This window comes from Meriones unguiculatus, chromosome 1, assembly GCF_030254825.1.
Source record: "Meriones unguiculatus strain TT.TT164.6M chromosome 1, Bangor_MerUng_6.1, whole genome shotgun sequence".
Classification (NCBI taxonomy): Eukaryota; Metazoa; Chordata; class Mammalia; order Rodentia; family Muridae; genus Meriones; species Meriones unguiculatus.
The window spans coordinates 191,566,245-191,584,209 of NC_083349.1; the positions used below are offsets into that span (position 1 = coordinate 191,566,245).

Consider the following 17,965-nt stretch of genomic DNA (forward strand, 5'->3'; position numbering starts at 1 on the left):
TAACACGTGTGGAAATAGTAAAACAATGACCAACTAGGTATTTTTTTCAAGGTAAGTAAATTTCACATTCATTTTTGTAAAATAAAACTATGTTGAAGTAATGACTGGCCCATGAGCGTTTCATGATTCTGCTATTTAAATCCCTTCTAAAGAGTCTCTAGTCCCACAACAGAAGGTGGAAAGTTTGTAATAACTATGGAAATGATACCTAAGTCCTTAATCTTCAGGGTCCATCAAACTGGCTTAGCCTCTTCGTCATCCTTCAGTAATCACTCTATTTTCATAAAGGAAGGTGATATACATCTGACTGCACAGCTGGCTCTTGGGATCCTTGGGTCCTACATCCTCAGTTAGAGAACGTCCAGGAAAAAGACTGGATCAATACTGAGCATATACATTTTATTTTCTTCCCATTATTTCCCAAACAAAACAGAAAAAAAATACTACTCACACAGCATTTACACTAGACTAGGTTATGATAAATGATCTAGAAATAAAGTCTATAAAGAGAAGGGCATTTCTCTACGATCAGTACTCAGAAATCTGTCACAGAAGGACTTGAACTGAGAGTTCAAGGCCAGGTTAAGCTACAGAGTGAGTGTAAGGTTCATGTAGGCTACAGAGCCAGATTCTGTCTCCAGACAGAAACAAAAGTGTCTACCAGAGGTCATATGTAGAGTGAACCCTACACCATTTTACTGAGAGACTCAGGCACCCAAGGATTTTGTTTTGGTATCAAGAACATCTTGAAACCAAACCCCAGAAGATCCTGAGGGTGACTGTACCTAAAATCTTTAATCAACCTTTCATTAAAGAGTGATTTTTAATTGCAATTTGATGTGTTTGGCTTAACACAACCTGCCATATTTGCTTATAGAGATTATTCTTCTAATTTTGAGAATGAATGTGAGGTGTTCAAAAGCAGCAGACACATTGCTATACAGGTCTGTGTGTTATCTAATAAATTCCTTGCAGGTTAAATCTCATCAGTCTGCAATAGTCATACATAATTCAAAGTTATGGAAACAATCTTCCATGCGAAAGCTCGCCTGCTTCACCCAGGTGGTAGGATTAATCATTAAAGCATACATGAAATAATCTTTTTTTTTTCCTGGAAAATTTGTTCAAGACAGATTTTTGTAAGAATTTTGTTAAATGCCTGAATGTACCTTTTAAAAGGTAAATCAAATTTCCCATTAGAACAGAGTAAAGGCCTTTCTGTATCTAAGTATTTCCATAATTTTAGTTCAACTTTAAGTTTCAAATCCAACCACCTTTGTTCAGCTTCAGAAGGGGCAGTTAATGAAATCAGAATTCTACAGAGACCACCTGTCTCTTGGGGTAAGCAGCATTCTACATTTTACCTGCCAGCTCTCTTCAGCTGCTTCATCCATCTCTGTGTGCTCAAAACCACCAGTAAATTAATGCCGTTTTTAAAGACTCTTATTTCTAAAATCTGAACATCAGAAGGAATGTTTCACGGTTCTGACTTTGGTCTCCTGAGCTATTTACTTCTAGGGGTAGTGAGGGACAATACCTTTGTGGGAGTGGGATCAGCATCAGCCTTCAGGGAGTCATAATGACCCACCCCTTTACAATCTGTTAGAAGGGAAGGGAGAAGGAAAACCCACCCAGAGTCAAACTCCATTTTTTTTCTCTATCTCGACTTCTAGGAACCCCCACCATGGTGACATTTCTTAATCCTACCTTGGTTTCTGAGTCACCAACTTGATTTTGCCACATTTCCCAAGCACTGGCATTTTCAGGTGGAGAAATGTATCTGTTGATCACTATCTAGTACGTCCAATTTCCCACTAAGCCTCCATAGCCTTTGAAAACGTCAAACTTCTTATCCTGAACTGAGATTAACCTTTAACTGAGACCGGATGAGGTCCTGCTACTGTCTAACAGAGTGTGGTCAAATGCAAGGGGTTTCTGTGTGTGAACTAAGTGCACATGGGTACTGCAACGAGGTGCAAGGTCTTGAAATACACTCCTGTTTTCTGAAACTGCACAGGACCCACATAAAAAAAAAATTAAAAACAGATTTGATAGCTATGAAGTGTTTTCAAGGCACTGGATTGCATGTCAGCAAAGCAAGAAAGAACAGGTCATTGTAAATTCCTGTTACCTCCATGAAATTAAGAAAAGTTGCAGTTTTAAAATCCTGTGAAATACAAAGTCAGAATGGCATTGTGCAAATTAACAGCAGATAAATTAGTTTTGAAAAAGAACCCTAAAATAAAGTTGCCATTCTTGATGACTACTGAAATCACTCAGTATCCCCATTTCAGCCTTGGCTTGCTTTTGAAGACTGAGGTGAGAGAGAGAGAGAGAGATACAAGTTCTTAGAAGAAAATGCACAGCTCTCACCAAGGACACTAGCCTAGGGAAGATAGTCCTGGACTATCTCCACAGGCCTGGAAAAACTAGAAACCTCTTCCCTCACCCTCATGTTCCTTTGCTCCAGGAGTCAGGGCAGGGAAAGGAGTTTCTACACAACGAATGCCATGAGGGAATGAGTGCTGACTACGACCTAAGGGCCGTGAGGCAGACTTCTCAGTGCGGCACATGCCAGGCTCTTCACATTGACCCCACCAAAGCGTCTAGACACGGAAGCAATTCCTCTCATTTCACAGCGGAGAAAACGGAGGCTGAAAGAAGCAAATGGCTTGAGACCACCCGAGTACAGAGACGGCAGTGTGGGAATGTGGAGAGACACTGTCCAACTCTGATGCCCACATTCTTTCTACCAGTCTAGCAGCGTAAGGTAAGGGGTGGGGGAGCAAACTGTACAGACCCAGTAAATGTGTGATTTTAAGAGTGCTTTGAAAGGAAAATTGCTTTAATTGAAATAGGAGGTGAGGTGTAGTTCATGAAACAAGAAAGAGGCCCATTGGAGTAGGGCAAAGAGGTTAAAAGGGAAGAGGAAAAGAGGGTAATTGAAGACACATGACAAAAATGCAGACGAGGGACCACTGTGGGAAAGAGGACCAGCTGGAAAGCGTAGGGTGGGGAAGGAGAGTTGGAGATAAAGACCAACAAGAGCAAACTGTAAATCCATTACTCTGTATTTTAATTTAAAAACTAATAAAAATAATGGATAAATTAAAAAAAGAAATATGAAGTAATAATGATAATAGATGTGTTCTATTTTGAAAAACCCTAAACAAGCCCAAAGAGTAATTATTTACATTGCAAAAGTATTTCTTCAAAGAGAAGCTGCTCTTGCATCGGATGTTTATAAATAATTGCTCTCCTAATAGTAATCACCTCCACATTTACTGAGTGCTAGGCACAGTGCTCAAATACACATCTAACAATGGCAGCCTGGGCGGGCTTATTCTCATAACAGCAACAACTAGTAATCGCAGCCAAAGCATATACAGTATTTATCATGTGCGTTTTCCAAACTGTGTTTCTCAGAGGTGGCGTTACTAACACTTTTGAGCAAGATAATTCTTTCTACTGTGGAGAGCTACTCGTACAGTAGGGTCATTCCAGTATTTCCTGCCTTCTTAATAACCAAAAACAGTCTCCAGACTGTCAACTGCGTCCTAAGAGAGTATACCTCTTTGTCCCTCCTGAGCCCTTTACATAAACTCAGTCACGCTATACAACAACCCTACAGGGCAGGTCATTCTCTGATAAAGGGGCCTACCAAGGATCATGTTCACCAAGTTTGAAAAACAGAAAGCTAAAACTCTGAGGACACGGAGGTAAGAAATAGGAGACAGACCAAGCAGGCAGTCAGGTCTTACCCAGAGATCTCATTGCTGTGGATAAACAATGGAATTTATCCTTTAAAAGTACTGGGACTTCTAAAGAGACAACGGACAAGAGACTGGGCAGAGACAATTAGACAAATACTTCAGTATATGACATGAAAGATGCTGGAAGGTGGGCCAGGTAGATGCAGAAATGAGAGCATAGATGTGGTGTATATTTTGGAAGTTTAGTCAAAAGGACCTAAAATTTTGAATCCTTAGAGGAGGGGACAAGAGAAGAATCAAAGATGATTCAGCTTTCTGGTATGATCAAATGGAGGGATGGTGGGCCACTTACAAGAAGGGAAGACTGGGGACAGAACACATTTGTAGGGAATAATCAAGTTCTGTCTTGGATACGTTTCATTTGAAATGCACTTTTCAAGTGAAGGTCTGCATATAAGTCATGGGTGAAATGTGATGGATGGAGATATAAATTTGAGAGTCATCAGAATGGCAAAATTTGATGCCAATTATGTTCACCCAGTAAGACTTAAAGAACCTTTTTGGTATATGGCTAAGATTTAATAAATAAATAAAAATGAAGTGATACCTGGAATTTGCTTCAAAATACTGGGTCGAGAAAAGATTTGATATGAAGGAGACATGATACGTAAATTTTTTTTATGTGGGGCTGGAGAGATGGCTCAGAGGTTAAGAGTACTTGCTGCTCTTCCAGAGGACCTGGGTTCGATTCCCAGCACCCACATGGCAGTTCACAACTGTCTGTAACTCCAGTTCCAGGGGATCTGACACCCTCACACAGACATGTGCAGGCAAAACACCAATGCACATAAAGGAAAAGAAATTATTAAAATTTTTGTGTGTGGATGTTTTGCTTACATGTCTGTCTACTGCATAGATGCCTGGTGTCCATGGGGGCCAGAAGAGGGAGTTAGAAGCCCTGGGACTGGAGTTATAGATGGCTGTGAGCTGCCATGTTAGATGTTGGGAATGGATTCTGGGCCCTCTAAAAGATCTGCCAGTGCTCCAAATCATTGAGCCACCTATCCAATCCCTAAATTAATTTTTTTTTAAAGGCTCACTATATAGCCCAGGTTAACCTGGATCTTATGATTCTATTATCCTCCCGACTCAGCCTTTCTGAATGCTGGGATTATAAACTGTATACTTAGAAAATGGAAAAATGTGGCTTTGTGGTTGCCAAGAACCGTATCAGCTCAGGACTCCCAAGACCGAGTTCTCAACATAAAAGAGATTTTATTTGTCCCAAAGGGACAAAGAACATGGAATAAGAAACAAAGGTAGGAGACAGAGGATGAGAAGAAGAGAAAGGGACCAAGGGAGAGAGGAGTCAGAGGTATTTGTCCTGAAGAGGGACAAAGAACTGCCTCTGAGTAGAGAGGAGAAAGACGTGGCTCATAGGCAAATAAATAGTAGTTTATAAAAGGGAAACCATGTGTTACAATGAGGTATTTACTTTTAATGGGGTACTTAATTAGGTGAGCCAAAGGGGGCTTTTGATTGCTGGACTTCAATACTTTGATAGCTGGATCTTGGTAGTCAGCCACAGGAGGAAACAGTGGCCAAATAAAGAACTAGACCTTGGGGTCTAGATTCAGAATGGCCAGAATATAAACTATCAGTTTTTAGCAAGGCAGAGGGAATTGGGGGAGAAGGGCAAGGCCTGTCAGAGCCATGTTTATGACCTGGCTAGAGTCCCTTCAGTGGCATGTATGTGTGTGTATGTAAGTGTATATAGGTATATATATATATGGGTGTGTGTATTTACTTTTGTATATGGTTAAAAGTTTTTTCAAAAGTAAATGACCTATTTTAAGATAGTTTTAATAGAAAGTAATCCTGTTCTATCAATTCCAAGGAAGTGATATCTAAAAGGGCCTTGGTAGGAAAGAAAGGCTGAGCACCCGGAGGGCCATGAATAAGAGAGGAAGACTTAACAGCTAGGATGATGTCACTGACAAAGGAAACCTCATTCCGAAAAGGTTTATGACTCCCTCAAAACAGGTTGCAGGGATGCTCTTTCATTCTGGTTACTTAAGGGTAATTGGGAGAAGTCAACTTTTATTGTAACACAGCTCTTGTGCCAGATGCTTTCATGATACCTAGTTTGTCTGCATAGCATCTCAGTAAGGTAGCTGTCGTTTTCTCACTGAATACTAAAGAAAACCTTAGCTCAAAAGTTAAATCAAGTCAGTGGTAAAGTCAGAATTCAGATCTTTGTCAATGCCAGTGCTTGCATATCCTCACTGTGCTATTCCCTATGTAATGAATTCTAAGTTTAGAAGGAGTAGGTAGACAGCATTCTAAAAGGGGCAGTGCAGAAATTCCCAACTAGTCACAATCCAGACTAATCACCACATTAGTAAGGATATAACGCTGAATCAAGATTTCATTATTGCTACCAGCACTGCTGATGGAAAAAGTTATCATGTAATGGAAGCTCTTAAAAACTGAGACACACGAGGGCTCTTGTGTGTGTAGGCTAGATCTAATAACATTTATGTTAGAAATGAAAACCAAGACAACTGAAACATAAGGTAATTCAGAACTTTTAATATTTTCCAAAGTCTGGTATCCAGCTTAATATGACAGGCAGATTTCTTAACTTGCTTCTGTATTTAATCTGTGGAGATATGCTGCTGAATTAAAGAATATGCAGTGAGCCAGTCTCATCTAGCTTATAGGTGGGAAGTGGGTATATATTAATAACCTTTGAGATAACTTCAGCCATTTATTTGCTGGCTCTGTGTTAGGGTGCCAAATGGTATTTCTTAAATGTTAGTTTCAGTGTGGGGCCTATCAAAAAACTTTCTGTTCTCAGTTATATTAAAATCCATTGCATAATTTTATAATGGTTACAAGGGCAGTGGTTTGGAAATATCCTTCAAATGTGGATGTATTCCATTATACAATATAAACAAACAAACAAACAAATGACTGACCCCTTGTTAGTGCCACCACCAATCTCTTCTAGCAAATGTTTTAAGGATTAAGAAGCTGTCAAGGTCAGTGCTGCATAGAGGTGTCTGAAAGCTTAAGGTTTTTGTTGTTGTTGTTGTTGTTGTTTTTTAGTTTTGTTGTTGTTTTTTGATACAGGGTTTCTCTGTGTAGCCCTGGCTGTCCTGGACTCACTTTGTAGACCAGGATGGTCTCAAACTCACAGAGATCTGTCTGCCTCTGCCTCCCCAAGTGCAGGGATTACAGGTGTGCACCACTGTGACTGGCTGAAAGCTCAAATTTTATCACAAACAAACACAGTTTGTCTCCTTGGAAATGGCTGCCAGTTGGCCTTTCTATGGCCAGTAAAAGAAGGTGTTACAGTTTCTAACCAACACTGTCCAGCACAACCCATTTCTGCTGGTATTCAGCAGATATGTACACAAAAGACAAGTGACCAAGGGTTGAAATTAATACAATTTGCTCCTTAATCTTAAGTAAAATTGATTTTTTTCCTTTAACATTCCTAGCACAATTTGGTGTCATGGCTTTGTTTGGGCTTCAATCCAATTAGTTTTACCCACATGTGTTCTGCACTGTCAGTGCAAAGGTCAACATAGTGAAAAGAAAATATCTTAGCATCTATGTTGGTTAGTTTTTCACCATGTGATAAAATAATCTGAGACAATCAACTTACAAGGGTGAAAGATTTATCATGGCTTACAGTTTCAGTCCACAGTAGCTTGCCACTACTGCTTTTTCAGCTTGTGCCAAGGCGGTGCCATGGTGGGTGTCTGTAGAGGAAGCTACTCATGACAGAAGAGGGTATGGAAGGGGTTGGGGAGACAGGAGAGTGGAGGGGAGGATGAGAAACAGAGAAACTGAGACTGGAGCCCCAATATTCTCTTTAAAGCCATGTGCCTCAGGAACTCCCTTCAAAGGGCTCCACTCAAAGGTTTCATCCCTCCTAGGACACCCATGGGCTGGCCACTTAGATTTAACACAAGGGCCTTTTGGGATAGATTCACAACCCAAATTGCAGTACAAAGTGAAGACAGTCTCTATTTGACCTTATATAGACTGTGTGTAAAGAACCACTGAACATTCTATTTTTTTCCTATATTTGACAATAATTTATAGAGTGTAATGTGATATATATATACACATAAATACACCAATACATGTATGCAACATAGATTAAAGAACATTAATTAATATATCTATCATTTGATAAACTTTTTTGGGATGAGGCTTACAACATTCTTTTAGAAATTTGGAAACACACACCGTCGTAACTGTTGTCATCATGCAGCACAACGGATCACCAAAACCCATCCTAATGGAAAGCCTGCACCCTGACTAACATCCCCCTTCCCTACTGCCCACTTTCTGATAAAGCTGCCCTTCTCCACTGCCCTAACTTCTGGTGAGCTACTCTTCCCTTCTATGAGTTCAACATGTTAGCATTCATTACTCATTATCCTTTCTCGCTACACATCCTGTTTTTATTTGCTTTCCTTCTCTTTTTGCCTGTGATGTTGATTAATGGCAAAAATTTGTCTGTGTATGTGATATGAGAGAAAGGGGGGGTGAGGGAGGAAGAGAAAGAGAAAAAGAGAAAGAGAGGAAAGGAGGAGGGAGGGAGGGAGAGAGAGACAGAGAAAGAGAGAGAGAAGGGGAGGGAGGGAGTGGAGGTCCAGGCTGGCTTTGAACTTACAATCCTGCTGCCCCAGCTTCCTGACTGATGGAATTACAGATATATGCTGCCATTCTCAGCCTTCTTATTTATCTTTTAAGATCTGGTTCCACTTTCATTTCTGAGAAGTCAATTTAAGCTGATTTAATCGGTAGGTGTTTTGTGCTACTTTATCACTTTGTACATGAAGCACCACATTGAAGACAGAGGAGCTACTAACACTTTGAAACATCTAATGTGCCAGATGCTGGACAGCCTATTTTATGTCTTCTCATGAAATGTTCAAATTAATTCTATGTGATAAGTATCACTAAAGCCTTATATAACTGAAGGACCAGAGTCAAAGCTAAAATCAAGCCCAAGTTCATTATTTTAATAATATCTTTCCCCTATTTGTTCCAAGGCTAATGGCACATATTCAATTTATGTCTTTGGAACAGTCAAATAAATGTTAGAAATAGTCTAATACCACAATGAAAGGCTCTACAAGTCTCTCATCATTCAGGCCCTGCATTCTAGCCATAAGAAGGGTATTTTTATTCTTTATTCTTTATAGACAGTTCAGATTTGGCATCTTCATTTATTTAAAGAAAAAGTGTATTTTCATTTCTTTCAGCTGTGTGTTCCCAGGCACAAGATGGTAATTTAATGATCACACTGTCATCAAGCCATAAACACAAATGTTGACATTTGATTGTAATGTTTTCCCTCTCAAAGTTGCTTCAAGTAAATATCAATGACAATCCAAGTAAATGAGATAATTATTTAAAAAGCAAATGGAGTGTAGTTTTCAATATACATATTCATGCTTTAAACTTTCCACAAGGCTAAAAATAACCTATTGAACACTTCTTTTTCTATTCATTCTGGGACACTGTTAAATGAGAAAATATAAATACACCTCTAAGAACAATTCAGCATCCCAATCATAGCTTTACTTATGTACCTTTAGACCAGTGTTAAGTCTAAGGATTCTCAAGTGTGGCTCAACAACATGTTGGATATGCAAAGTTAGACCAAGTGAATCGGACACCCTGGGAGTTGCAGCGTGAGATGGCATACACCTTTAATCCCAGCACGGGGAAGGCAGAGGGAGGTAGATCTGAGTTCAGGGCCAGCCTGGTGTACAGAGAGTTCCAGGACAGCCGGAGTTGCACAGAGAAACTCTGTCTTAAAAAACAAGAAGGAAGAAGGAAGAAGAAGAAAGAAGAAAGAAGAAGAAAGGAAAAAGAGAAAACCAAACCAAACCAAACCAAACCAAACCCTTGGAGTGGAACCTGGCAGTGTGTTTTAACATCCCTAGACAACTGTGAAACAGTCAAATATTAGTATCAGTAAAGCAAATTAGCTGTGTCATTTGGATTCATGAACATGTCCATAAAAAATTTGAAACTCCGCAGTAAGGGGTCTGCCATGCCTAGGGCTTAGGCTGACTCAAATCCACATACAGTGTAGTATATATGGCCATAAAAAAGAACCCCTCCCCCCAAAAAAGGCTAAGCCATTATTTGGCTGTTTTCTAGGGTCTGGATACATCTACCACAGGCACACTTAAATAGGAGAAAAGTCATTTATTGATCTGCAAGAGCTATATTCCATCCTAGGTAACGCTAGCTATGTGCTATTTAAGTGGCTTCCTTCCTAAGTGAAACAGGAATCTGAAATCCATGCATTACATCACTACTGGAGCATGACAGTCAGTCACTGAGGATGTAAAAGAGAGCGTAAGATTCAACTGATGAGAAGCCTATTCTCTGGAATGTACTGCCTTTATTTCAGTTGCTTTGTTAGTAAATGAATTTAAGTAAAATGGGACTTGCTAGCATTTTGACAAGTATGTGGAGGTATGTGAAAAGATCATTTTAGTAACAAACATGCAGAAAACTTTGTGGCATTTGCTAGGAAAATTGAAGGAATCAAGTGTTCATTACACACACACACACACACACACACACACACACACACACACACACACTTTTTTTTTTTAAAACCTAAAAATGGTGATAAAAGCCGGGCACAGTGACACAAGCCTGTAATCCCAGCTCTTGGGGAGGCAGAGGCAGGTGGATCTCTGTGAGTTGAAGGCTAGCCTGGTTTACAAAGTGAGTCCAGGACAGCCAAGGCTATACAGGAAAACAATGTCTTGAAAGCCCCCCCCCCCAATAAGTAGTGACGAAATTTGTCCTTTCAATCAGAGGTTGTTATACTTGCCAGAGAGTAGGCCAGGCTCCGAAAAGAAAGTTTACAGTATGCCTGGAGGGAGGATGACTCAGGAGAATCAAGTATTTGGGACACTTGTCCAAGACTAAAATGAATAAGGATTAAAAGGAAAGTCTTTTTGTTACAAACTTTGAATAAATGTACTTGTTTAACTGGCAATTAACTTTGCTAAGTTAGTCCTCCAGTCCTTTGATCTTGTGTTCATTTACGACATAGCATTTTAGGAAAACAAACAGTTCTAGACTGAGACAAATCAAGATGTGAATTCTAGCTCTCATAAGCACTCACTTATGATTCTCTTCAATTCTCAATTTTGTTCGTTATCTGATGAATGCAGTCCATTTACAGGACTTTAGTAGGATTGAGAAAAATGTTTGGATGTACCATGCAGGCAGTATGTTATCAAAAAATTGTTACTGAAGTATTAAAGAAAACCAATACTTAGAAAACTTACAGTTTGCCTGGGTAAAGTGAGGATTGTACCCCTTGATCTCAGTATCAATAACCAACTTTTCTTATTTCTCCTACATGTTAAAAATCTAGTAAGTGCTTACTCTCTGCGCCATACTTTTGAAAAGAGACACCAACAAAAAACTACATAATCACTTAAGATAAAGTAATGCCTATGAGGATAACAACTAGGTAAAAACCGTAAAGAATTTCTTGAAGTTTTAGTTCATGCACATGAGGGACGGAACATTCATTTTGCTTCTTCCTTATTCCATCTCAGCAACCAGAACATATCACACATCGATATTACAGTGCCATGAATTTGCTTTTCTATGTTAAAGCCCCTGCAGTTACCAGAATGTGATGCACTACTTTAGCTGGAGATTCAGGGTCATAAACCTTGTTTGGTGCAGTGAGATCACTTTAATAATATTCTAATCGTGGAATGTAGTTACCAAGATGGATAATGACCATTGCAGCACTTCTTACAAACGGAAACAGCTCTGTGCAATCTTAAAAGATATAAAAGAAAATGTAGAGCCTGAAAATGTATTTAAGATATTTTCCTACATTCCTCCAGTTTACATACCTGCGAGTGTTGTCAGGAGGCTGAGATGGAGAAGAATGGCTACTTTTCTTCTCTTCTGAGTTCCGGTGTAATACTTCCTCTGCTCTCCCTTTCTCGGCCCCGGACTTGCCGTGATCCACACTGAGCTGGCCTTGGTCAGGGTCACACCTGTACATGAACACAATGGCAGGCTTCTCACTGGACTCTCCTTTTGCCTCTGTGAACCAATGATGGCGCTGGACTGGAGGAGGGGGCAGCATGTGAATGACTGTTCCATCCAGGCCCACCAGCTTTCCTTTCTCTCGCTCTTTCTCTTTCTCTTCTTCCTCGTCTGCTTTCCGGCGGCGGAAGAAGCTCTTAAATGATATCCAACGCTTAGGTTTTGCATCAGCTGCCCGCCTACTGCCTTCTGAGTGCAAAACTGATTCAGCTTCTGTTGATCTGGTGGGACTGGTTGGCTTGGTCCAATTGGTAAAATGCCTCTGCAAAAGGTTACTTGCATGGTAAGGGGAGGAAGTAGAGCGTGGTGGCGGAAAGGGCGGCGGTGGCTCACTCTGGGTGCTGCTCACTAGTTTGGAGGGAGGGGAAGTGACTGGCTTTGTGAGTGGATCTTTCTGAATTTTGGTGGTCGGGCTTTCTGTGGTCTGATGTGCCTCAGCTTCCCCACTAGACTGAGATGTAAAGAGAGATTTGGGTCTGACTGGTGTATTTCTAGGAACACTTTTTATAGTGTCTGCATCTGGAGGAACAGCATAAAGCTCTTCCACACTGCAAGTCTTAGGGCTAGACTGAGATGCTTCTGGAGGAGCCTGGGGGGGCTGGATAGAAGCCACAATCTGACAAAGCACGGCGCTCGCTTTCTCCCTGGTGCTGCCACTGCTGCTGGGCACCTGAGATCCTTGCACACCTTCTGTTTTGGCCACAGGCTCTTGAGTGGGTCTCTGGATTTTTGCTGGGGAGCTGTGGCTGGAACTATAGCTTCTTTGTGGAGAAGACTGACCTCTGTTGAGACAACTGTTAAACTCCTGAACCTTCTGAGCTACTGAGCCTCTTTTTCGCTCCGTGCTGTTGGAAAACCCTTTAGCTTGGGGACAGTCTGGGAGCTGGCTAGTGGCGTTATCAGACACTTTGCTTTCAGTTTCTATTTCTTCGTAAGTATGGCTTATTACGCTTGTGGTTTTTTCCTTCACAGAGAGTTCTCCACTTGTTCCCAGAAAACTTTTGTAGATGGTGAGATTGTCATACGCATTTGGGTTAATAACAATGGGAACTTTAATAGCGTTTTTGGAACTTCGAGCATAGGATGGCTCATCATGAATGATAATGGGAAAAGGCGGCATCCCAGCATTGTTGTAACTATTAAATTTTATTTCAGACAAATTAGGTGATTTAACAGGAATGGTTTTGGAGGAAACATTTGTAGCCGTGGGTGAAGTAGGTGCTGATTTATGGCAGTTTTTCCTTGAAGGGACATTTGGCCCAGTTCCCCCAGCACTTAATTCTATTTTAGGAATCTTTTGTCGTGGACTGGTGCTGGAAGTCCATACTTCCTGGTATCGGATTGCACTGGATTTTTTGAGATGGGCATTTATCTGTCCTGGTGACAATGCAGGTGATGTTACTGGAGAGTTTGGAGTAGAAGATGATCCTTTTATCTTAGGGCGCCCAAGGCGCTCACTGGCCATGGCTGCTGACACATCCACAACAGTATATGGCTTACACAGTGGCTGTTCCAGATTTACAACACGGTAGGGCTTTGTTTGTTCTTGTACAGGGACGAGGCTTATGGTGACTGCTTGGCCAGTGATATCTGTAGAAGCTTTGCTCTCTGGTTTCTCAGTTTGTACTGCGATCTTACCATCCTTCTCCTGTAAGCGGAGAGCGAGGACGGCTTTGTGTGTCTCTGGAACTTTTGCTGAGCTTTTGGAGGTCAGCAATGAGTCCTTCTCCTCATTATTAGCAGGCAGACTTTCCTGATTAGACTCACTTTCCGCCATGTCTTTAGAGTCTCCTGGGTTACCAGGAGATAGCACCCCATTACACATCTTCTGAGATAAACTGCTGGCTGTTTCAGAACGTGACTCCTCTGTGAAAGAGGAATCTGGTGATGTGGAATCAGATGACACCATGCTTTGCATGCTTCCTTGACCATAGGAGACCCCGGAATTTTCCTCATAACCATTAAGTATTTCATCATAGCTGTCATCATAGTCTACAGCACAGATTCTCTGCAGAGACTTATTCCGTAAGGGGATGGTATTCCATTTTTTGCTCACAAAGAATCGAACAGGAGACAGAGTGTTTGCCCTGAAGTTAGCAAAGCGAGGTTGCCCTCTCATGCGAATCTCCATGGCTAGGAGTTCTTCATCACTCTCGTCCCAGCTCTCATGCTCCTTTTCCATGCTACTGAAAAGCACATCTTCCTCACTCTCCTCACCACTTGAAAACTCGGGGTAGCAAAACCGACCCCCTTCATTACTGATGACCTCTGTGCTCCCACTCAGAATAACATGCTTGCCCTGAGGATCCTTCATGCTCCCTATCATGCAACTTGGTGGGATCTTTCTTTCCAATGAGCGTTTGTAGCAATCATTTATTCTTCCTAAGAATGTTTCTCTGGAGTTGGTTTCCTTCCCTCTGTTCTGAGGGGTGGCATCCAGACCCACGATCTCCTTTAGCACCTCAGTGAGTCCATTGTTGTTATTGGGTGTATTTTTTGCACTGTCATTACTGCCACACTGCTGAGGAACGTGGCCATATCCTTCAGTATCACCTTCAGAATTGTTGTTAAGTGGTTTCTGGCTCAAAGAAGTCTTGTTTTGGTTCCACCCCAGGATGACAGGTTTGTTCTCACAGTGTTCTTGGATGCTAAGCTCACCACACACGCTTTGCCCATCTGCCACCATCATAGTGGGCTTTACAGCTATGGTGGGCTTTTTAGCCACAGGAGGCCGGAAGTTCCCAGTGTTCCTGATGCGGTGGTTGTTACTATGGTTGGCATTAGTTTTCACATTGCCGTGGGTGATGGGTGTCTTCTCAGAGTCTGGAGGAAGCTGGTGCAAGCTTTTAGGCTTAAAGCAATTCTTGCATTCGCCAGGTTTCCAAACGTGTTCAGTAAAGGTGTTACAAGCAGACATTTTTAAAAATAGAACTTCACAGACAATGCTTTTTCTTCAGTGCATAGCAAGACTTGCATTTGCATCTGTTAGTTTTCACCTCCCTATGTTGTCATAGCAGCTCTTCTAAGTATGATTAATCTGTGGGGGGAAAGGAGAGAGAAAATTCTGAATGCAAAAGGCACCATGAGATTTACCATTATGAACGATGTGGAAAATAACTAGCTTTACTTTTAAACTTTTCTTCAAAAGATTGAGAAAAAACTAATTTGGGGGATTTACAATTTTTCTTTAGTTAATCACCATCTTGGAAACGTAGCCTTAAGCAGTATCCGTGTGTATGTAATTTTTGGCTTGATGTGGCTATGGAAATAATATTGTGCGCTATCCTGGGAAGCGTGTGTCTACGTGCATGTGTGTGCACACATGCTTTGTGTGCACAAGTGTGTGGTACAGAGTCAGGGGGGTGTGCTGCGAGGGAAGCTGGTGCTTCACATACACTAGGCAAATGTTCTACCACTGAGCTCTCAACCCCCTGGATCTGCCTTTGATATTGCTCTTTCTGTGTCAATCAATCTCTGTTTTAACATTTCTTGGTCTCTATGGGTTCTTCTTTCATTCATCCTTAAAATGTTAGCTACTTAATAGACTCTTCAGATTCAATGCATTAAATAAATCCCTCTCTTCCTACTCCATTTCTCAACTCCAAACAAAGTATCTCACGTAACCAGACCTCTAATAATATATTTTTAAAATGCCACACGCACTCGGCAGATGTGGTAAGAAGACATTTATTGTATGGCGGTGTAGAGACACAGAGAGACTCCTTCACATACCAAACCACTTTTGTTTTACTTTAGCTAATGTCACTACTATGTAGTGATGGGTATGCATGATAGCTACGCTTCATACCACACATGACACCCCTGTCTTTACTCCACACTCTGAATCTTACTCTCTAAGTTTGTTTTTCCAATTTTACCTCCTTACATTTCACTGGACCCTATTCTTGCCATCACCCAGCAGTTCAGATGTTCATCATCTCTTGTCCAGATTACTGGGATAGGTTACGAACTGAGGCTGTGGTCTCAGCCCATTTGCAACCATCTTCTTTTTTTGTTGCTACTTCAGGTGTGGTTCTCAGAGAAGCACACCATTTTTTTCCTGGAACTTGTTAGAAAGGAAGTTACTTTAGGTCCACCCCAGACCTGTTAAACTTGCATTTTAATCTGAGCCCACTGTTTTATTACAATGTCAAATGTAACTGTGTCACCTCCTTACTAATTAGCTTGGAACTAGGTATTCTTGGTCAGTCCTGCCTAATGCCTGGCTTCCTAATGTTGGTGTGTACACTGGTGAATGCTGCCAGGTGGATAACAACCACACAGGGACCTCTCTAATCCTTACCTAGTCAATTTCTGGGAAGGAATTAAGAATCTGGATTTTAAACAAGGTATTAGAACCTCTGTGCTATAAGATGAGCTCTATGCCTCTCAGCATCTCCTCTTCATCTTGAAAATCAGCCCTTACTGTCCTATCTAATGGGCTATTCATTTCTTCCTGGATTATTGAAGCCTCCTTTTGTTTCCACTAACAAGCCCTTCTTCCTTCCTCCTTCCTTCCTTCCTTCCTTCCTTCCTTCCTTCCTTCCTTCCTTCCTTCCTTCTTCCCTCCCTCCCTCCCTCCCTCCCCCCTTTTTCCTTCCTTCCGTATGGTGTAGGTAAGCATTTGTATGCATGTGTGCACATGTGCATATGGAGGCCAGGGGATGATACTGGGTCTTCCTCAGTTGTTCACCACCTTATCTTTTGAGATAGGGTCCTGCACTTAACCTGGAGCTCACCAATTTGGCTAGGCTGTTTGGCCAGCAAGGTCCTGGGATCTGTTTATCTGGGGTTAGAGACACCTGCTACCACAGCCCACTTTTTAACACAGGTACTGGGGATCTGAATTCAGTTCCTCATGCTTGTTTGGCAAGCACTTTGTTGACTAAGTCATCTCCCTAGCCACAGGCTCTTCATTTTTAATTGCCTGTCCACCAGTTTTTATACTCCTTTAAAGTCACAGTTTATATCACAGCCATTTCTTTAGGTCTGGGATAAGGAACAAACACTATGGTTAAATGAGCTGGTTTTTAAAGTTCCGTGTCACTCATCTCTCAGCACAGCAGACCTTCTCCTAGAATGTCACCACAGTCCTATGCTTCTACTTGGAAAGATAATGAAGTATGTCTGAAGGGTCACACCTCCTGATTTCAAGACTTAGTACAACACTATAGTACTCCTAATCCTAGGCTGGACAAAGGTGCAGCGATATAATACCAAAAATATATTAAAAAGTCCAACTGATTACCTGGACTCCATCAAAACAAAAATATGTTGAGTTGGGATATACCTTGTGATTGAATGGTTGTCTAGCACACACAATGCTCTGGGTTCAGTACACACACACTCACTTACTCACACATTTTATCTAAAGTAAAAAACTTTGACAACAGAGGGGATTTGGGAGTGAGTACAAAGCCAGTGAAAACAAAAGATAGATTTTAGTAGAAACATTGCCACAGATGCATGTTTACATTACAGGTAATATACAGCTTAAAGATATGTGACTCTAAATATCATCTGTCATACAGTAAAGCAAATAAAAACCATAATGAGGCACCACTATGAACTTACTGGAATGATTAGTAAGCACGTGTTTAGGTGAAAGTTGAGCATGTGGGGCAACTGGGGGACTTGGATGGTTCAGGCATTTTGGAACAGTTTGGTAGTTTCTTATAAAGTTAAACATAAGTTTGCCTTGACACCTACCAAGCTCATTCTTTGGTATTTACTACAAACAATGAAAATGTCTATTTACACTAAAACCAGTATACAGAGAATTACAGACGAAAACTGGAGACAATCCAAATGCTATACAGTGCTGGCTACACAACTGTACACTTTTGCTAAAACTCAAGCACTAAAAAGGTGGATTTTACTGTATGTAAATTAAACTTCAATAAACCTTAAATACAAAAGACAGTTTGGGTTGGACAGAAAATAGACTATGGAGGGAAGAACAAAAGACAGGAAAATATTTAAAGGGCAGCTATAGGCACGTCAAGATTTGATGATAATCTGGCCTAGGGTGTGGCATCTTATCAGGGAAGGCACAGAAAGGTAGTGAAAGAATGACTGGACTTTGGGGAGAGTCAAGAGGTGGAGTTTATGTATTCCCACGA

The 17,965-nt window shown here is 41.1% G+C and overlaps 1 protein-coding gene across 3 annotated transcripts in view; it reads right to left on the bottom strand.

The window, feature by feature from the left end:
* Peak1 (pseudopodium enriched atypical kinase 1) overlaps positions 1 to 17,965 on the bottom strand; it is a 239,720-nt gene that overhangs the window by 67,098 nt on the left and 154,657 nt on the right. For all 3 annotated transcript variants that reach the window (XM_060374271.1, XM_060374279.1, XM_060374285.1), the window contains one exon: positions 11,645 to 14,880. In XM_060374271.1, coding sequence (XP_060230254.1) covers positions 11,645 to 14,760 — 3,116 coding nt within the window. In that variant the 5' untranslated portion in view covers positions 14,761 to 14,880. The remainder of the gene's footprint in view (positions 1 to 11,644; positions 14,881 to 17,965) is intronic.